Source organism: Thamnophis sirtalis, unplaced genomic scaffold (assembly GCF_051295495.1).
Source record: "Thamnophis sirtalis isolate CommonGarterSnake01/CBP01778 unplaced genomic scaffold, rThaSir2_p1.2 scaffold_15, whole genome shotgun sequence".
Taxonomy (NCBI): domain Eukaryota; kingdom Metazoa; phylum Chordata; class Lepidosauria; order Squamata; family Natricidae; genus Thamnophis; species Thamnophis sirtalis.
Window position 1 is genome coordinate 41,010,270 of NW_028261395.1, and position 20,977 is coordinate 41,031,246.

The 20,977-nt window shown below is 46.5% G+C and overlaps 2 protein-coding genes across 3 annotated transcripts; one reads left to right on the forward strand and one right to left on the reverse strand.

The window, feature by feature from the left end:
• NMNAT1 (nicotinamide nucleotide adenylyltransferase 1) lies at positions 1-20,927 on the reverse strand. Of its 2 annotated transcripts, none has more exons than XM_087702362.1 (5): positions 20,804-20,927; positions 5,043-5,213; positions 3,661-3,844; positions 1,775-1,914; positions 1-1,298 (listed from the first exon to the last, which is right to left on the reverse strand). In XM_087702362.1, the coding sequence occupies exons 2-5, from the start codon at positions 5,158-5,160 to the stop codon at positions 913-915; spliced, it is 828 nt and encodes a 275-aa protein (XP_087558488.1). In that variant the 5' UTR covers positions 5,161-5,213; positions 20,804-20,927; the 3' UTR covers positions 1-912. The 2 variants fall into 2 exon arrangements, with proteins under 2 accessions (XP_087558488.1, XP_087558487.1); XM_087702361.1 differs by having other exon boundaries at positions 5,043-5,216; positions 20,804-20,923.
• LOC148042573 (uncharacterized) lies at positions 9,367-18,234 on the forward strand. Its single transcript, XM_087702443.1, has 7 exons — positions 9,367-9,456; positions 10,158-10,249; positions 12,030-12,092; positions 14,803-14,882; positions 15,959-16,089; positions 17,327-17,393; positions 18,104-18,234. The coding sequence occupies exons 1-7, from the start codon at positions 9,367-9,369 to the stop codon at positions 18,232-18,234; spliced, it is 654 nt and encodes a 217-aa protein (XP_087558569.1).
• Positions 20,928-20,977: the final 50 nt, after the last annotated feature.

Sequence of the window (20,977 nt, forward strand, 5' to 3'; positions counted from 1 at the left end):
CCTAAACGGTGTATTTCAAGTGAGCCAGACTGCAGTACTAAAGAAAACCGGGCGAGGTAGATATTAAACTTTCCAAAAGATGTAGGCCCGGGATGGCAAACCGGTGGCACGTGCGCCAGAGGTGGCACGCGCAGCCTGCTCTGCTGGCACGCGCACCGTTGCACCAAGTCAGATCTCCATGGCGTTTTTTTTTTCCCCGTGAGCTTCTCTCTCCCTGCAAACGATGAGAAAGAAACTCACGAAAGAAAAAGATCTCACCTCTTGCTGCCCTGCCTCCCGCTGGCCAGCTGGTCTTCGGGACTCCACTGCGCACCTCCGCATGCATGCATGTGTATGTTCACGCATCTGCGCAGTTCACATGTTTCAGTTTGGGCATGCGTGTGTGTGTGTGTGTGTGTGTGTGCAAGGAGCAAGGGGCTAAAAACAGGACCTCATCAGGGCTAAGAAATGAGAAGCAGGCCTCAGAGTCACATACAAACCGCCATGCGGAGGTGGCCAGCCATCGATTCAAAGCCGAGCCGTATTCTGCACCCGTTCTGCTGGAAACCAGAGCGGGACATCAAAGCTAGCACCCAAAGGCTGTTTTCAGCCAGCTCTGAATCTCCACGGTGGGAGAACAGGAGCTCGGCAAGCAGATGGGAGGGCGGAGCTGCGACCGTTCCGTCACCTCTTTGTTTCCTCTGCAGAAGCTCCGGGTTGAATTCGCCAGTTTTTCTGCAAGTCACACGCAAACAAGCCAGTTTGTGGGTCATTTGGGCTGCTAAGCAGATCGCTTTCCAAAATTCAAACCGGGCATGCAAGGGGATTCCACCGGGGAGGAGACAGCAGCTAAACCTGCAGCCAATCTGCCCCGATTCCTTCTCTTTCTCTCTCTCCCCATTCCGTCCTGGTGCCCATCAAAAATTGATACTCTCATGCATTTCTCTGCAAAGGGGCGAGGGTCACCCCTGCGTTCTGGTCTTCGGTCTCGGCAGTGTACAAGTTATGCTCTTGGATGTAGGCCTGGACCCTGTCAGGCACTAGGTAGCGTATGCTCTGGCCCCTCCTGAGGGCTCTCCGTATCTTGGTAGCCGAGATGTCATTGGTGATCCATTCCTCCACCAGGTCGATGTTCTCCTTGTGCTTCCACAGGGTGTCCGATTCGTAGATGAACTTCTGGGCGTGGTTCCCCAGCCTGGTGACGCAAACCATGCCGTGCTTGGAGACGATTTCCTGGATATCTTCCGGCTTCCAGAGGCTGGGCACGGCGAAGGACTCCAGAACGTCGGTTCCGCACAGCATCTTCAGCTGGGGGAGGCCTGGAGGAGGAGACAGGACAGGTAGGGAAGGAAGTGGGATAGCCGAGCACTATCCACACCAAACCAGACCTCCAAGCTCCTTTTCAACTCTGTTATTCTACACATCGTAATCCGTTGTAGAAAATACGAAGACATTTGAGCTAACACCTTAAAAATAAGGGTCAGATTGGGCATCCCACCATAATGGAAGCAAGGGTAGTTTCGGTTTGCTAATAGCAATAGCAATAGCAGTTAGACTTATATACCGCTTCATAGGGCTTTCAGCCCTCTCTAAGCGGTTTACAGAGTCAGCATATCGCCCCCACAATCTGGGTCCTCATTTCACCCACCTCGGAAGGATGGAAGGCTGAGTCAACCTTGATCCGGTGAGATTTGAACCGCCGAACTGCAGATAGCAGTCAGCTGAAGTGGCCTGCAGTACTGCACCCTAACCACTGCGCCACCTCGGCTCTTCTTAATGTTTATTCTCAACTCACATTTCCGTTTGGCTTGATTCATTCGAACGGGGAGCTGGCTGCCCGCTGCGTGCTTTCTCTTCCGGCCTGTTCTGTTTGGAAGACGAGCATCTTCCACGCTGTTGGCAGAGTAGGAATGCTTCAGCTTCTGGTGGTGATGCCTGGAGAACAGCATTGAAGAAAATATGCGCTCCTGAATACATGCAGCAGCATGGCAAAACTGATCATTCTTTTGATCATTCAAGCCCATGTGTTATCTACCGCGTTTCCCCGAAAATAAGACACAGTCTTCTTCTCTTTTGACCCCTGAAATAAGTGCTTGGCCTTATTTTCGGGGAGGCCTTTTTATTTTTGAGGTGCAGGAGGCCCTCAACCTCGGCCCGCGGATCAGCTGATCCAGAGAGGACCAGAGGTTCTGTCTGTTTCTGGCACACTCTTGCCAGGAAATGGTGGGGACTGGCTGCGCATGCATTTAAATATTTTCAGGGAGGGCTTATTTTCGGGGGAGGGCTGATTTTAGCACATGTGCTCAAAAGCTCGATTTGGCTTATTATCCGGGGAGGTACCGTGTTTCTCCGAAAATAAGACAGGGTCTTCTTTTCTTTTGACCCTTGAAATAAGCACTTGGCCTTATTTTCGGGGAGGTCTTATTATTTTTGGGGTGCAGGAGGCGGTGAGGGTGGTCACCTCATGGCAGCTGCTGTGTTGCAATATTTTCAGGGAGGGCTTATTTTCAGGGGAGGGCTTATTTTAGTGCATGCGCTCAAAAGCCCGATTGGGCTTATTATCCGGGGAGGTCTTACTTTCGGGGAAACAGGGTATTATTTCCGGGAAAACAGGGTAGGGGCACGGCACTGGACAGAAGCACAGGAGGCGAGACCTCTGCTCCCAAAATTGCATCCTGTATCGGAGTACATATAAGCTGATAAGCTATAATATAAGCTGATAGGTGTGCCCAGTGTCTAATGAAGAGAAGGTGACATGATAGCAGTCTTCCAATATTTTAGAGGCTGTCACAGAGGGGGGGGGTGTCGATCAATTATCCGAAGCATCAGACGGCAATGGGTGGAAACTAATCAAGAAGAAGAGATACAATCTAGAACTAAGGAGAGATTTCCTGATGTCTAGGACAGTTGAACCAGTGGTGGGATTCAAAAGTTTTTTACTACCAGTTCTGTGGACATGTCGTGTCTTGGTGGGCATGGCAGAGGAAGGATACTGTAAAATCCACATTCCCTCCCCACTCCAGGGGAAGGATACTGCAAAATCTCCATTCCCTTCCCACTCCAGGGGAAGGATCCTGTAAAATCCCCATTCCCTCCACACTCCAGGGGAAGGAAGGATACTGCAAAATCCCCATTACCTCCCCACTTCAGGGGAAGGATCCTGCAAAATCCCCATTCCCTCCACACTCCAGGGGAAGGAAGGATCCTGCAAAATCCCCATTCCGTCTCCACCCCACTAACCTGCTTTCCAGTTCCGTTCTCCTGTGCAGGGCAACAGAAGACCCAGCTGATCAGCTGGGACTCTGATCAGCTGGGACTCGGGAGACTGCGAACTGATGGGGGCGGGGCCAGCCAGAGGTGGTATTTGCCGGTTCTCTGAACTACTCAAAATTTCCACTACTGGTTCGCCAGAACTGGTCCAAACCGGCTGAATACCACCTCCGGTATAAGGTCTCCTGCTTGAACAGAGGGGGTTGGACTAGAAGACCTCCGAAGTCCCTTCCAACTCTTGTTATTCTGTAATTCTGCTTGCACTCCGGTCCCACAGGTGTCTAAATAGGCTTAATGGAGACACGCTGGGCTTCAGGCTTTACTGGTACGATGGGTTGAGAAACTCTGAACAAGCAGCCACAAGGGGGCATTCCTGCAAGATTCGGGAGAACGCCCAGCCCCAGCCAATACCTGAGGACTTTGATGGTTTCTTGCCACTCTTTCTGGCTGCTTTCCCAGTCGTCGACTTCCAGCCAGTCTGAGTTTTCTGCAGCGAGCCTCGCCATGGCCACTCGGTGACTGGCGCTGATCAGGCCCTTCTTCAGATAGGCGTCCCCCACAGGCGAAATAATCCCTTTCACTACTTTGTATTTCCCTGCAGGAGCCGATCAAGAAAAGACCTGGGTGTTTGCAGTCATTGGAGGACCAACCAGGTTTAAATCGCCATTTAGCAATAAAGCTCCCCGGGTAATCTTGGACCAATTGTTTCTCTCCCTTCTTGCTTTAAATTACCAGCATCCTAACAAGCAAGGGTTATAAGTGGCATAAGAGAAGGGAGGGAGGGAGTCTGGACTTTAAGAGGGAATGAGGGAGGGAGGGAGAAAGGAAGGAAAGAAGGAAGGAAGGAAAGAAGGAAGGAGTTTAAGAATGAATGAGGGAGGGAGGAAGAAAGGAAGTTTGGAGTTTAAGAGGGAGGGAGGGAGAGAGGAAGGAAGGAGTTTAAGAGTGAATGAGGGAGGGAGGGAGAAAGGAAGGCAGGAAGGAAAGAAGGAAGGAAGGAGTTTAAGTATGAATGAGGGAGGAAGTAAGTAAGTAAGTCTGGAGTTTAAGAGGGAGGGAGGGAGAAAGGAAGGCGTTTAAGAGTGAATGAGGGAGGGAGGGAGAATGGAAAGAAAGAAGGAAGGAAGTCTGAAGTTTAAGAGTGAATGAGGGAGGGAAGGAGAGAGGGGATACATAGAAAGGAGGGAGGGAGGAAGGAAAGAAGGAAGGAAGTCTGGAGTTTAAGAGTGAATAAGGGAGGGAGGAGGATAGATAGAAAGGAGGGAGGGAGGAAAGGAATGAAGGAAGAAGGAAGGAAGTCTGGAGTTTAAGAGTGAATGAGGGAGGGATAGAAAGAAGGGAGGGAGGGAGGGAGGGAAGGCTACTGAGATTAAAAAATATAGCAATGCACGGCAACTGCCTGTGGTTCCTAATCATAATTATTAGTCATGCACATAAAGCGTGAAAAACAGTAGTGTTAGAAATTAGGAAAGAAAATGGGGCCGAAAGACTTGGAGACCCAACAGGCCCTGTTATAATCAATCTCAAACTGCCCTGAATGAGAGAGAATTCCGAAAATGAGACTCGGGGGGGGGGGGGGGGGGGCAGGTTCCCCTTGACTAACATCCATAGCATCTCTTCCCCCCTCCAGATACATCCTATGACAGCTTTTCATCATCCCGCCCCGACAGGTTTAGGGATCATGGGAATTGTGGTCCAAAGCACCCGGGCTGGGAAACTTGCCTGTTGGATCACGAAACCCATCCTCCACCGGGGCTCTCCACGAAGAGACACCCCACCCCGCCCAGTTTTACCTGTTTCCTGCAGGTGATCTCTGGCCAGTTCAAAAAGCCGAAGGTGCATGTTGGTGATGGGGTTGAAGGAGCCGCACGCCAGCAGGATCACTTCCGTCCGGTTGTTAGAATCCTCCATCGGCCTCGGCTGGAGCCACTTTTGCCGGGGAAGACGCGAGTCACGACAGGCACCTGCTTCAAGAGAGAAGGGGAAAAAAAGGAAAGGTTTCTTTAAAAAAAGAAGAAAAACTACCATATTTTTCAGAGTATAAGACGCACTTTCCTCCCCATCCTAAAAGAGGGAGAATGTAGCCCTGCACACCCGCCAGCCCATCTCCCAGCAATTTGCCTCCTTGCAGCAAACAGCAAGCAGCCTGTTTGAGCTTCAGCACAGCCTGATTAGCACAAGCAGCTGATTGTCGGTCGGATCTGCCTCCCCACGATCAGCTGTTTCAGGCTGCAGGGGATTGCCATGGCCTATTGCCCCCACAAACCCCATTTTCAGCCCCCCGCATCCAATTTTTGGCCTCTGCGCACCCGTTTTCAGCCTCCAAGCACACCCCATTTTGCACCCATTCCAATCCCTGCTGCCTTGAACGGGCGGAAAATGGGGCGCGGGGAGGCTGAAAACGAGATGTGGAGGCCAAAAACGGGACGCATGGAGGTGCCAATAGGCTATAGCAATCCCTGCACTCTGAAACAGCTGATCGTATAGCTACTTGTGCTAGTCAGGCTGTGCTGAAACTGAAACGGACTGTTTGTTGTTTACTGCAAGGAGGCAAATTGCTGGGAGGAAGAGGCAGATATTTTTTTTCTGGTTTTCCTCCCCAAAAGCTAGGTGCGTCTTACATTTCGGAGCGTCTTCTACTCCAAAAAATCCAATATTTTCATTTTCCATTGGAACAAAAGAAAAAAAAAAAGAAACCAATAAGATAAGTTGTTTCATTCATACTATCATAGAAAGCCAATCGGTTCCATGCAATGGGAGTAAATGAAAGGAAGTCCTGGGATTTTGCAATCTTCTGACATCACACCAGCGCCTGCAATAAGGCGACGGCAAATTTGGTAGAAAGAGAGCAGTGTGCTGCAGTTGCCAGCTTCCTCTCTGAACGAAAACCAGGTTTCTGGTCCTCATGAATATGAAGCTCTGCGACTGTAAGTTCAGGTTTTGCCAATATTTTGGAAAGGCCAATTTTAATGTGGTTTTAGCTGCTACAAAGTAGAGTCGTCTTTTTCTTTGCAAATACAAATCATTACGGGACAACAGGAGTTAAACACAAGGGATGTCTATTCTCCAGATAGTTTATGAGCATCATAATTTGATGCTCATAAATTTGAGCATCATAATTTGATCGCTTTTGCAGGGATTAATAATATTTTTTATATTGGCAACGTTTTTATAATGCAAAAGTTGGCTAGAAACTCAACATTAAGAAAACTAAGATCATGGCATCTGGCCCTCTCCATTCCTGGCAAATAGATGGGGAAGAAATGGAGGGAGTGACCGATTTTTACTTTCCTGGGCTCCACGCTCACCGAAGATGGGGACTGCAGCCAAGAAATTAAAAGAGGCTTGCTCCTGGGGAGGAAAGCAATGGCAAATCCAGACAGCATCCTAAAAAGCAGAGATAGCACCCTGCCAATGAAAGTACATCTAGTCAAGGTGATGGTTTTCCCAGTTGCAATGGATGGCTCTGAAGGTTGAACCATAAGGAAGGCTGAGCGCCAAAGAATGGAGGCCTTTGAACTCTGGTGCTTGAGAAGAAGACTCCTGCATTGAGTCCCTTGGACTGCAAGGCCATCCAACCGGTCAGTCCTAGAGGAGATCAACCCTGACTGCTCTTTAGAAGGTCCTAAATCCTGAAGAGGAAACTCAAATCCTTTGGCCACCTGATGAGAAGGAAGAAGGGCTCCCTGGAGAAGAGCCTCATGCTGGGAACGATGGAGGGCAAAAGAAGAAGGGGACGACAGAGAAGGAGGTGGCTGAATGGAGTCACTGAAGCAGCCGGCGTGAGCTTCAATGGACTCCAGAGGATGGTAGTGGACAGGAAGGCCTGGAGAAACGTGGTCCATGGGGTCACAATGGGTTAGACCCAACTTCGCAACTAACAACAAAAAATATCTCACTCTTCATTTCCCCCCACTCCCTGCTGAATAAAGCTTTCCCAAAGGCCATATTTTTAGAGCTGAATGGCTTTTAATTTCACCTCTTCGTTAGGCCGACCAAGACAGGAGCAAAACAAGAAAGCAATCAAAGCCAAGAGACCTGGGTTGAATTCCAGCCTTGTGCCTTCGCCAAAGCAAGAAGCCAACGTTTGAATAATGAATACATGTAAAATGATCCTCACCTGTCACGGGTATAAAAATACCTGCCTTGGCCTGTGGCTATGCGTAGATTGGAGGCGGGCGGGGGGAATGCTTCTAAAGGTGGAAAAAGGGATGATCCACCCATGGAGGGGATGGAAGGGGATGATCCAATTCCTTCCCCAGAGAGAGAAAAGATCAGCTGAAGCGCAAATGATCCCATGGCGATCCAGGTAAGATTGGGGGGGGGGGCAGACAAAGGAAGAAAAAGATGCGGACATCCGATCCCTCCTTTGTCCCAATTCTTCCCATAAGCTGGGAAGACTCCAATGCACTCTTCACGTGTTCAGGAGCATCCGGGGAGGGATGAAATCCCAGCATTCCAAAGGTGAGTGCTGAGTGGGAATTCTGGGAGCTGTCATCCCAACACAATTGGGGGCACGGACGACAGATTGAAGGAGGTTGAATGGGTAGAAGGAGACGATTACCTTACTGTGTTTCCCCCCAAAATAAGACAGGGTCTTATTTTATTTTGACCCCCGAAATAAGCGCTTGGACTTATTTTGGAGGGAGGTCTTATTATTTTTGAGGCGCAGGAGGCATTTGAGTGTGGTTACCTCACGGCCGCTGCTGCGTTGCAATATTTTCGAGGGAGGGCTTGTTTTAGCGCATGCACTCAAAAGCCCGATTGGGCTTATTATCTGAGGAGGTCTTATTTTCGGGGAGGCCTTATTATTTGTGAGGTAGGTTATATTTTGAGGGGATTATATTTTGAGGGGATTATATTTTGAGGTGACAGGGTCTTATTTTATTTTGACCCCCCCCCGAAATAAGCGCTTGGCCTTATTTTCGGGGAGGTCTTATTATTTTTGAGGCGCAGGAGGCGCTTGAGTGTGGTCACCTCACGGCCGCTGCTGCGTTGCAATATTTTTGGGGAACGGCTTGTTTTAGCGCATGCAAGCCCGATTGGGCTTATTATCTGAGTAGGTCTTATTTTCTGGGGGGGGCTTATTATTTTTGAAGTGCAGGAGCATGGTCACCTCAATGGCTGCTGCTGCGTTGCAATATTTTCAGGGAGGCCTTATTTTTGGGGGAGGGCTTGTTTTAGCGCAAGTGCTCAAAAGCCCGATTGGGCTTATTATATGGGGAGGTCTTATTTTGGGGAAAACAGGGTAGTAAGAACCCAAGCCACCATGGCTTAAAATAGAGTTTCCATATAGGCAGACCTTGACGTGTAACAGTAAAGTTTAGTGACCAAGTTACAATGGCACTGAAAAAAAGTGGCTTACGACCGTTTTTCACACAGCCATTGCAGCATCCTCACAATCGCATGATCCAAATTCAGACACTTAGCTAAAGGTAAAAGTTCCCCTCGCACATATGTGCTAGTCGTTCCTGACTCTAGGGGGCGGTGCTCATCTCCGTTTCAAAGCCGAAGAGCCAGCGCTGTCCGAAGACGTCTCTGTGGTCATGTGGCCGGCATGACTCAACTCCCGAAGGCGCACGGAACGCTGTTCCCTTCCCACCAAAGGTGGCCCCTATTTTTCTACTCGCATTTTTTTACATGCTTTCGAACTGCTAGGTTGGCAGAAGCTGGGACAAGTCATGGGAGCTCACTCTGTTACGCGGTGCTAGGGATTCGAACCGCCCAATTGCCGACCTTTCTGATTGACAAGCTCAGCGTCTTAGCCACTGCATCAGACACTTGGCAACTCCTATTTATCAGAGTTATAGTGTCTTTGACGACCTTCTGACAAGCAAAGTCAATGGGAAAGCCAGATTTGCTTAACAGCCACGTCCCTGACTAAGCTAAACAACTGCAGTGATTCGTTGTGGCAAGAAAGGGCATAAAATGATGCAAAATTCACTTAACCAATGTCTCACACAGCAACAGAAATCTGTGGCTCAATTGTGGTCGTAAGTCAAGAATGACCTATATTCAGAAGCAACTTTCCTCTGACGGCCGAGGACAGCGGCTCTCAGTCAAAGCCGGAATTAATGCACCAGGTTTTTGGCTTTGAACATTGTGGTCAAAACGGTCATGGCGTGTTGCATGAATCCAGACAATTTGTGCTTCACAAGCACAGGAGTCGGCAACCTTAAACACTCAAAGAGCCACAAGGTCCTAACCGTAAGCCCACGGCTCAATTCTGGAGCCAACTGGAAATCCGGTTCACCCACCATAGAGTCTCCTCCTAGTGTGGCGTCCTTTTTCCTCTGGCAACCGGAAGTCCGGTCCGTCCCCCCCACCACAGAGTCTCCTCCTAGTGTGGCATCCTTTTTCCTCTGGCAACTGGAAGTACGGTCCGTCTCCCCACCATAGAGTCTCCTCCTAGTGTGGCATCTTTTTCCCTCTGGCAACCGGAAGTCCGGTCCATCCCCCCACCATAGAGTCTCCTCCTAGTGTGGTGTCCTCTTTCCTCTGGCAACCAGATGTCCGGTCCGTCCCCCCACCACAGAGTCTCCTCCTAGCACGGCTACTTGTCCTAACCAAAAGCCCTATCAATTCTGGAGCCGACCGGCGACAAGGAACAGAGCGATGAAAGAGACAGTTGCGGCTCCAGAGCTGTAGGTGGCTGCCCCCTGGCTAAAATGCAAAGCATTAACGCAGCTAAAACCTGCTTGTAAATGTAAATATTTTTAGTTAGTTGCCCTTCCAGGCTTCACTTGGAAATGTTGAACCTGGATCGAAGACTTTGCAAATGTCAAAAGAAAATGTTTCAGGACCAAGTATCACCTTATCCTTGGAAGGGATATAACAAGGGAGAATTTAATCAGGGATTTACAGTTAAAGAATCAATTCTACAACCCTGGATCTCTTTTTTTTGCCAGGTTCTTGAGGGATCAGCTATGATTCACTTCTGCCTGGCCCACACTGCCTATCACTTCAGCCGACGGCTACCAAAACACCTGCGGCTCAGACTGTAAGCTGCCACAATTTGGCGTTAACTCCAGCACAAAATTAAAGCTTTTTTATTATTCATTCTGACTGCTTGTATTTTTACTTTGCCCAATTGGAGCACCATCCTAGTTATACAAGTCAGCATTAAATGGTAAAATAGCAATAGCAATAGCGCTTAGACTTATATACCACTTTACAGCCCTCTCTAAGCGGTTTACAAAGTCAGCCTCTTGCCCCCAACAATCTGGGTCCTCATTTTACCCATCTCGAAAGGATGGAAGGCTGAGTCAACTTGGAGCCCTGGTGAGATTCGAACTGGCAAATTTCAGGGAACCGGTAGTCAGCAGAAGTGGCCTGCAGTACATCACTCTAACCACTGTGACACTGCAACTCATATTCAAGAATGAACTTGTGTTATTCAAACCGTATTTTTCAGAGTATAAGACGCACCAAGGTTTTGAAGAGGCAAATAAATAAAAAAAGTAGGTAGATAGAGGGCTAGAGAATGAAAGAAAGAGAGAGAAATACAGTAGGTAGGTAGGGAGAGAGAGAGTAGTTAATTAGGTAGGTAGGTAGATAGAGGGATACAGAGTAAAAGAAAGAGAGAGAAATACAGTAGGTAGGTAGGGAGAGAGAGAGAGTAGTTCGGTAGGTAAAGGGATAAAGAGAGAAATAGAGAAATACAGTAGGTAGGTAGGGAGAGAGAGAGGGTGTAGGTAGGTAGGTAGAGGGATAGAGAGAAGTAGAAAGAGAGAAATACAGTAGATAGGTAGAGAGAGAGAGACGGTAGGTAGGTAGGTAGGTAGGTAGGTAGGTAGAGGGATAGAGAGAAATACAGTAGGTAGGTAGAGGGATAGAAAGAGTGGGCAGTAGGTAGATGTTTCCAGGTGTATTTATCCATGTGCTGGACAAAGAAATCACTGACAATCTGCAGCACCTAAGACTTTGTTTCTGCTGGCACAGCATTTGATCAATCTAATTCTCATCAATCACTTTAACTAAAGAGCTTTCCGAAAGGGGGAAAAAATGTTTTTGCACTCTGCAAACCTCCCAAAAACGGCCCGTTTCTTTTTAAAAAAACAAAAACAAAACAAAAAAAACAAAAGGCATGAATGGCCTTGGGTGGGCTTGCCGAGTGCTCCTGGGGGGTGGAGGGGCCAAAAACGAGCAAAAAAAAGCCCATTTTTCGTGAAAACGGGTCTGTTTTTTGTAAAAAAAAATTGCATGCATAGTCTTATGGAGGCTTATAGAGTGCTGCTGGAGGCGGGGGGAGGGGGCAAAAAACAGCCCATTCTTTCCTCATTTCTGCCCTCCCCAGCCCCCAGGAGATCTCTGAAAGCCTCCATAAGGCTATGCACGGCCATTTTGGTGAAGGGGCGGGGCTTCAGGAGGCCAAAAAAAAATTTCAGTGTATAAGACGCACCCAGATTTTCAGCCTCTTTTTTGAGGGAAAAAGGTGCATCTTATACTCCGAAAAATACGGTAATTCTGTGTGAGAAGCCTTATTTGACACACTCAGAAGTGTCAACAAGCAGATTGCATTTGCATCTTTTTTTAAAAAAAAACAGGCTTAAAAACCTCTGTATCCCACCCACATGGCTTGTCTCTTGGGCTTTGCTCCCTCTTTTGGGTCAGTTTTCTCTTGCTGAAATTACAAGGATGAAATTCACTGCTTAACGCTGCTTGCCACTAATTTATCAAATGTACAGAATTATGAGAATATATTTCCAAACAATAAAGGTACTGATGAGTCTCTCTCTCTCTCTCTCGTTTTTTTTTTATTTCCTTGTTCTTTTCACTAGGCAGCTGATGATTTTTGCCCTTGGGATTGCCATTCTCCTTCTCCAATTCTACGTCCTGCTACGGTATTAAGTGGAATTTTCTACTGACCCCTCACATCCTGGGCGTAAATTGTTCCAACTCCTACCCTCGAAATGTCGCTACAGGGCACTGCACAACAGAACAACTAGACACAAAGACAGCTTCCCCACCCCCCCAAATGCCATCACTCTGCTAAACAAATAATCCCCTCCCCACTGTCAAATTCTCTACTAAGACTGTATTACTATTCTTCTTCTTTCCCTTCTTATCCCGTTTCCCCGAAAATAAGACCTCCCTGGATTAAGTCCAATTGGGCTTTTGAGCGCATGCGCTAAAATAAGCCCTCCTCGAAAATATTGCAACACAGCAGCAGCCATGAGGTGACCACGCTTGCCGCCTCCTGCACCTCAAAAATAATAAGACCTCCCCCAAAATAAGGCCAAGCGCTTATTTTGGGGGCTTAAAAGGAAATAAGACCCTGCCTTATTTTGGGGGAAACACGGTAGTACCTATCTCTTCCCACTTATAACCATGTTGCTTGTATCTTTAACATTTATATTGTTTTGTTTCCTAATATGATTTGATTGCTTATTAGTAACCTATGACTATCACCAAGTGTTGTATCTTATGATTCTTGATGAATGTATTCTATTTTATTTTTCTTTATGTACACTGAGAGTATATACACCAGAGACAAATTCCTTGTGTGTCCAAACACACTTGGCCAATAAAGAATTCTATTCTATTCTATTCTGAATTCTATTCTATTCTATATTTATTCTATTCTCTATTTCTATTCTATTCTAAATTCTATTCAATTCTATATTCTATTCTATCTTCTATTCTGAATTATATTATATTCTACTCTATTCTCTATTTCTATATTTCTATATTTCTATTTCTATTTTATTCTATTCTCTATTTCTATTCTATTCTCTATTTCAATTCTCTATTTCTATTCTATTCTAAATTCTATTCAATTCTATATTCTATTCTATATTCCATTCTGAATTCTATTCTATTCTCTATTTTATTCTATTTCTATTCTATTCTAAATTCTATTCATGCCCCCACTCCCCATTTCAATGGCAGCTGAAAGCAAGTAGCAAAGCAGAGGCTGACAATTCAATTCTATATTCTATTCTTCTACTCTGTTCTCTATTTCGATTTCTATTATTTCTATTTCTATATTTTGATTTCTATTTTATTCTATTCTCTATTTCTATTCTATTCTAAGTTCTATTCAATTCTATATTCTATTCCCTATTCCATTCTGAATTATAGTCTTTTCTACTCTATTTTCTATTTCTATTTCTATCTTTTCTATTTTTCTATTTCTATTTTACTTTATTCTATATTTCTATTTCTATTATATCTATTTCTATATTTCTATTTCTATTTTATTCTATTCTATTCTCCCTTTCTATTCTATTCTGACTATGCTACATTCTATTCTATTCTTTTTTTTCCCTTTTTCTAATATTCCCTTTGCACGCTTGCGTACCTTCAAGAATACGGGGGCAGCCGGCTGGAATATCTTGAGCAGTTCTTGAGAAGAGGGAACTTGCAGCCTGTCCCATGAGTGTTTGGGGGGAGTTGGATTGGGATTTATTTGGGTTAGAGTCTTGGGTAGAGACTTAACAGATGACTTCCTGTTTTCCCCCGGAGGTTCAAATTCCAAAGTTGAAGGGCTGGAAATTTAAGGGAAGGCTGTGGTGGGACAGATATTTTAGAAGACTATACTGATAGTAAAAGGATCACCATGACTTGAAAGCAGTGCCTTTAACAAAGACTCTTTAATTTAGCATTAGGGAATTGGGTACATGTTGGAAATTATAGGGAAGGGAGAAAGGAAAGGAAAAAGGAAAAGAAAAGGAATGGGAAGGAAAAAGGAAAGGAAGGAAAGGAAAGGAAGAGGAAGGAAAGGAAGGGGAAGGGAAGGAAAAAGGAAAGGAAGGGAAAGGAAAGGAAAAAGGAAAGGGAAGGGAAGGAAGGGAAAGGAAAAAGGAAAGGAAGTGAAAAAGGAAAGGAAAGGAAGGGAAAAAGGAAAGGAAAAAGGAAAGGAAAAAGGAAAGGAAGGGAAGGGGAAGGAAGGGAAAGGAAAAAGGAAAGGAAAGGAAAGGAAGGGAAGTGAAAGGAAAGGAAAAAGAAAGGAAGAGAAAAAAGAAAGGAATGGAATGGAAAAAGGAAAGGAAAAGGGAAAGGAGAAAGGAAAGGAAGGGGAAGGAAAGGAAAGGGGAAAGGAAAGGAAAGGGAAGGGAAGGAAGGGAATGGAAAAAGGAAAGCAAAGGAAAAAGGAAAGGAAAAAGGAAGGGAAGGGAAAGGAAAGGAAAGGAGAAAAGGAAAGGAAAGGAAGGGAAATGAAAAAGGAAAGGAAAAAGGAAAGGAAAAAGGAAAGTTCACGTTCACACAGGTCTGAAAATATGCAGATTGCACATGCAAGTAAGAGAAACAGAGGCATTTTCCAGTGAGAAAAAGAAAGTGCCTGGCACTAGCAGAAATATGTGGAAATGCAACTTTAAAGGCAAATCTATTCGAAGGTACATATAATAATATACTGTACATTCAGCAGAATTCGCATGGGCCGCCAACAGGGGAAAAGATAACTTTTGGGCAAAACATTTGTATAAAATATCAGAATTGTGCCTTCCAACTTACGCTTGGGAAAAAAACCTACCATTTATGAACTCGGAACACATGGTGACTGGCCCACCTTTTCCCCCAACCCCCCCCCCACTCCATCTTCTTTTTCAGACCGAAATCTTCCCACTACTGCAACCAACCCCTTCTCTACAACCTGGTGGGAAACATCATCCTGACGTTTTTCGCGACGGGTGGGTGAAGGCTTCCAGCAGCTCTCCAAAGCATCAGCAGATGACGGCTCCTCTTTGAGCCATCAGGATGCAGGCGCACCTATCCCCACGTCACCTCAGAGCTAGCACAGCCTTGAAAAAAGAAGTTTGCCCTTATGCGTTGCTCCAAGCCATAATGTCCTTCTTTTGGCTTCGCTAAACCGTTGTGCTGCAGAAAAAAACAGGGAGGGGGGGGCCAGGGGTGGTATTCACTTACTTTGCCCTACCGGTTTGCAAAAATGTGTGAGCGCCCACCCGTTGTGACCGAGGCTTCCCAAGAGCCTGAAGCAAACTCCTGATCCCGACAAAACCCCCTTTTATTAACTGACTGTGAATTCAGCTCATTCACCTCCAACAAAGTCTTTCAAGGGAGGATTTACGGTCACAGACCTTATCTGGCTTGGAGAGCTGCCAGGCCGATATCTGCAAAAGGTGGCAAGGAGTCTCGGAGAGTCAGGAACCAATGAAGCGAACTAATGGTCTCCTGCAAACTCCACTTCCCCTTGGCTCCTCTTTTGCTTCCTCTGGGAGGGGCCATTCACCATCCACCTGTGGCCTCACTCCTGTTCTTTAGCTGTTCCCTTCGTCTGGCCACTCTGCGCATGCGCACACTGGGAACAGGCTCCCATTATTCCTCTGGCTCACTGATGTCTGACTCTGAAGGCAGCTGATAACTGGCATATGGCTCTGGCCCCCTCTCTGCCTTCCCCAGACTCCAAGACTGGCCCATGTTCCTCCCCAACCTCCTCACTCCCCGAATCTGCTGCCAGCTCTGTTGGCCACTGGCGGGCCACAACAGCCCCATCCACACATGCGCTTGGCCTTCCATGCATTGTTTGAAAACATGCCTAAATAGGACGGTATAGAGCCGCGATTTCCACTACTGGGTCAGGCGAACCAGTCCGAACCGTCTGAATACCACTGCTGGTGAGGGAGGGTGTTTACTTCACATGAACAGACTGTAATGGATGCCATTCAGGATTGACCAAAGCTCTACCTGTTGCTTTTGCCTGCATGCCCATCTCCATAAGCTAATTCTCTCCCTTATTCTCTTTTAGGGCTGGCTTTGATCTTAGCCACGACGCCACACATCCCATCGGAGCTGAGAGCCACAATCTCGGTTTTTGGACTTGCCTCTTTCGCAGAAGGAGCTTATATCACCCTCCTCACTGCCTTGGCCCCACAATGTGTACGTAGCTCATGTCTCCATCAGATTTCATCCCATTGGGGAGGGGGGAACCTCTCGGTACAGGCAGTCCTCAACTTATGACCACTGAACTCTGTTGCTAAGCGAGACCAAACTTTGCAACATTTCATGACCTTTCTTGCCACAGTTCTTAAGTGACTGTGGCTTCCCCCGTTGACTTGGCCTGTCGGAAGATCGCAAAAGGGGATCGCGCCATCCCAGGACACCGTCCTAAATATGAACCCGTTGTCAAGCACCCGGATGTAAATCACGTAACTTTTTTTGATGTCATTGTAGCTTTCAATGGCCACTAAATGAACTGTCGTAAGTCGAGGACTGCCTGCACCCGAGTCAGACAAAACCTGGACTGTTTAATATACTTCTACGAGGTCATTTACACGGAGGGATTGCATTAGACCAGCAATCTGTGGCTCTGGAGCTGCATGTGGCTCTTTCATCCATCTGCTGTGGCTCCCTTTTGCCGGTCAGCTCCATAATTGATAGGGCTTTTGATTAGGACAGGTAGAGGATGCCGCGCTAAGAGAGGACTCTATGGTGGGAGAACTGGACTTTTAGTCAGCAGAGGAAAAAGGATGCCGCGCTAGGAGGAGACTCTACAGCAAGGGCCAGCAATCTGTAACTCTGGAGCCACATGTGGCTTGTTCATTCATCTGCTGTGGCTCCCTTTTGCCGGTCGGCTCCACAATTGATAGGGCTTTCAATTAGGACAGGCAGAAGACGCTGTGCTAGGAGAAGACTCTGTGGTGGGGGAACCAGACTTCCGGTCGGCTCCAGCATTGAATGAGGGCTTCCGATTAGGATCTTTGTGGCTCTTTGAGTGTTTAAGTTTGCTGATCCCTGCATTAGACTGATTAGAACGGAGAAGAAATTTCCTGAGAGTTAGAACAATTAATCAGTGAATTAAACTTGCCTCCAGAAGTTGTGAATGCCCCAACTCTGGAAGTCTTTAAGAAGATGTTGGATAACCATTTGTCTGAAGTGGTGTAGGTTTTCCTGTCTAGGCAGGGGGTTGGACTACAAGACCTCCAAGGTCCCTTCCAATTCTGTTATTCTATTCTATTTTTCAAGGAAAGGTTTCTGATCCAAAAAGAATGTCTGTTCTGAAACCTAATTCCTCGCACTGGAGGGTAATTCTGAATACAGATTGCTTAAATTAAAATATTAGAAATATTTGTAATTCCTTTATCATAAATAATATTTACATATATATATTTCCTAGGCCAGAACCACTCCCGAGCTCTATTATCTCTCGATGATTCTGTCAGTGGCTAGCATAATATCAGCCAGTAAGTATTGTGATTTCTCTTTACACAACAAGTTGGCAGTGCGCTACATCCAATGATCTGTTTTTTCTTTTAAACCAGCTGATTTCCCAACCCGTATCTTCTGTGGTACCAAGTTGGTGCTGAGACACAGAAGCAAAATAGGAGGAAAATGAAAGGATCACATTCATCTTTTAAATCCGTGCAGGTGGAAAGAAATGAGACCAAACCTGCCTTTGTTTAATACTAGCTGATAATCCGGTGTTGCTCGGGTATTTATTTATAGGGGGAAAATATCCGGACCAAACATAATTTCTAATGTTGGATTTTCCCCCTTGGGGAGTACTGTGAAGCCGTTACCATGGCAACTCCACTGTGCTGTACAGTAGAAGCCATTTTACAGCACAACAGGCTGTATCTTAACAGAACACCAAGGGGTGTTAGGGGTGTCTTACCTCCACAGTATTTTTCTCCAGAGAGTAAGTCGTCTGTATAGCAAATTTGGTTGAAATTGCTCAAGGCGCTCCAGAATTATGCTGGAACACAGACAAACAGACAGACAGACAGACACCTCAGAGGTGTCTTACCCCCACAGTATTTGATTCCAGAGGGAACTGACTCAATGATGGTCATAAGTCGAGGAACTAGCTGTAATGCTGTGCCTGTGATTTTTTTTCCATTTGGATAGAAAATATGTATCATTCCTTCACACTGTGGGACTTTCTTTCTTGCAGCCTATTTTTCCTTTTTGGGGTTATTCTGGCTCGCCAATGTCATTTCTCCTGGACTGGCGCTGGACAAGAAAGCCAAGACTGGAATCTGTTATGAACCAGTCTCTGAATGCAGTTGCCTGTGGCACGTCTGACTGGCCATGTGTGTTGTGGCCCGCCAGTGGCCAGCGGAGCTGGCACCAGAGTCGGACAGTGAGGAGGTTGGGGAGAAACATAGGCCAGACCTGGGCACTGAGGAAAGCTCAGATGAGGGCTCTGTGTCGGAGGCAGAGAAGGAGCTAGACAGCAGCGAAGCAGAGGAACAGCTGGAGCCTGTTCCCAGTGGATGCATGCGCAGAGCTGACAAAAGACAAGAACAACTAAGAAAGCAGAGTCGACTTGGGAGTAAAGCCACATCTTGGCTTTTGTTTCCCCACAGGAAACAAAAGAGGAGCAAACTGGGAGGGGGCTTTTGCAGGAAACAATTCGTTCTTCAAGAGTGGAAAATTCTGTGTGTGACTATAAGAGACTCTGTGCCAAGGGTTGCCTTGCCCCGCGTTTGGAAACTAGTTATCTGGCAGCTCGCCGAGCGAGATAAGGTTCGTGTTGATAAACATTCCTCTGAAAGACGGTTTGCTGAGTCTTGTGGAATGTGAATGAAAGGAATTCACAGTTGTGTAAATAAAAGACGTTTTTGCCGGGACCAAGACTTTGCTTCTTGCTTTTTAAGGAACCTTGGGTCAGAACGATGAAACAAATCTTTCTGCTAGGGCAGGATTCTACCTTGGTTTCCTTTTCTTTGTTAAGGAGAAGACAAGAACATCCCTGGCCCAATGGAACACCCAGAAGGCCACCAAGGATGCAATTATGGAAGCCTCTTGTGGCTTCCGGGACGGTTTAATTTAAACAAAGTTGCAAGGTGGGCCTCTATTCCAAAGCAGCATTTTTTAAAGAAAATGCTTAGGTTTAGATAGTTTCAGGATTAAATTCTAGGCAATATGTGTATCATCTCTCAAGCAAGGAATTGAAGAAAATGTATCTTTTCTCAATATACAATCACCGTGCTTGGAAGAATTGCCTTTTGAGGCTGCAGCCGGAGGTGTGAAAAGCAGGGAAAAAATATTCATAGTTTTGCAGTAGTGGTTACACCATCCATCCACATACAATGTGAATAAGGTAAAGGTTCCCACACCAAAGGTGGTTCCTATTTTTTCTACTTGCATTTTTACGTGCTTTCGAACTGCTAGGGTGGAAGAAGCTGGGACAAGTCATGGGAGCTCCCTCCGTTACGTGGCGATAAGAGATTCGAACCTCCAACAAGCTCAACATTTTAGCCACTGAGCCACCCTTGTTAACATTCACAATCTGAATGCCACAGCCTAAATCTCCTCGAAGGGCATGGCAGGAGCTCCATAAAGCTTTCACAGTATGATCGGAAAATGTGCCACTGACTTATTCTACCATATAGTCACCAGCCAGATGACCTGTCATGTTATATAAGACCCTTAAATCAATAAATATTAATAAATAAATAACCTTTTCTTCTGTTGAGCAATGAAACAACAATGCCCCAATAGCCTCAAAACTGATACGTTCAGTGTTAAACTGCTCTAAGAATATGGCCTAAAAGCGACCTACCCAATTATGTGCCTTGGTGGTGCAGTGCTTAGAGTGCAGTACTGCAGGCTACTTCTACTAACTGTGGGCTGCCTGCAATTTGGCAGATCAAATCTCATCAGGCTCCAGGTTGACTCAGCCTTCCATCCTTCCCAGGTTGGTAAAATGAGGACCCAGGTTGTTGGGGGCAATATGCTGAGTCTGTAAACCGCTTAGAGAGGGCTGTAAAGCACTGTGAAGCAGTAAATAAGTCTAAGTGCTATTGCATGTAGGTAGGTAGAAGAGCGATGGTTCCGGAGAGCTGGTAGCAGAAATTTTGAGTAGTTTGGGGAACCAGCAAATACCACTTCTGGCTGGCCTCAGAGTGGGGTGTGAATGGGGATTTTGCAATATCCTTCCCCTGGAGTAGGAAGGGAAGGGGGATTTTGCAATATCCTTCTCCTAGAGTGGGGAGGGAATGGAGACTTTTGCAATATCCTTCCACTGGAGTGGGGAGGGAATGGGGATTTTTGCAATATCCTTCCCCTGGAGTGGGGAGGGAATGGAGATTTTGCAGTATCCTTCCACTGGAGTGGGAAAGGAATGGGGATTTTGCAGTATCCTTCCCCTGGAGTGGTGTGTGAATGGAGATTTATGCAATATCCTTCCCCTGGAGTGCGGAGGGAATGGAGACTTTTGCAATATCCTTCCTCTGGAGTGGGGAGGGAATGGGGATTTTTGCAATATCCTTCCCCTGGAGTGGGGAGCGAATGGAGATTTTGCAGTATCTTTTCCCTGCCACGCCCACCAAGCCACGCCCACAGAACAGGTAGTCAAAAAATTGAATTTCACCACTGATACACACACACACACACACACACTTGTACGTGTATAAAACAGGTATAAGTATATACGTAAGTATGTACTTGTGTGTATGTGTGTGTATACATACATAATTGTGTACATACTTACGTATATACATACACCTGTTGTCTTTTACATGTTTGACAAACTAAATAAAATAAAATAAACCATGGCTTGCCGTGGCAGGCAAGGATCTCCCCCACCCCTCCTGCGGCCACCCACCCATCCCTCCAAAACTGGGAGGCTCCCCGAAAGACTCCTTACCCGGCCGGCGAGGATCAAAAAGAGCCGCGTGACAACGGCTTCGCGCCTGGAACTGAAACTCCGCGGTCGACTAGAGCCAGAGAGGCGGAGAAGCGGCTCGAGCGAAAGCGGCGCTCTGATTGGCTCCGCGGAGCGGAAGTGCCGCTGGGATCCGTCGCCCAGAAAGGTTCCCCC

What these genes read in the sequence shown, in the direction of transcription:
- NMNAT1 (XM_087702362.1), bottom strand. Translation starts at nt 5,160, where the DNA reads ATGGAGGATTCTAACAACCGGACGGAAGTGATCCTGCTGGCGTGCGGC. An exon ending in GAAACCATCAAAGTCCTCAG is followed by an intron (nt 1,915 to 3,660) that starts GTATTGGCTGGG and finishes GCTGTTCTCCAG; the next exon opens with GCATCACCACCAGAAGCTGA. An exon ending in GAATCAAGCCAAACGGAAAT is followed by an intron (nt 1,299 to 1,774) that starts GTGAGTTGAGAA and finishes CTCCTCCTCCAG; the next exon opens with GCCTCCCCCAGCTGAAGATG.
- LOC148042573 (XM_087702443.1), top strand. Translation starts at nt 9,367, where the DNA reads ATGGCGTGTTGCATGAATCCAGACAATTTGTGCTTCACAAGCACAGGA. An exon ending in CCTGACGTTTTTCGCGACGG is followed by an intron (nt 14,883 to 15,958) that starts GTGGGTGAAGGC and finishes ATTCTCTTTTAG; the next exon opens with GGCTGGCTTTGATCTTAGCC. An exon ending in GGCTAGCATAATATCAGCCA is followed by an intron (nt 17,394 to 18,103) that starts GTAAGTATTGTG and finishes TCTTTCTTGCAG; the next exon opens with CCTATTTTTCCTTTTTGGGG.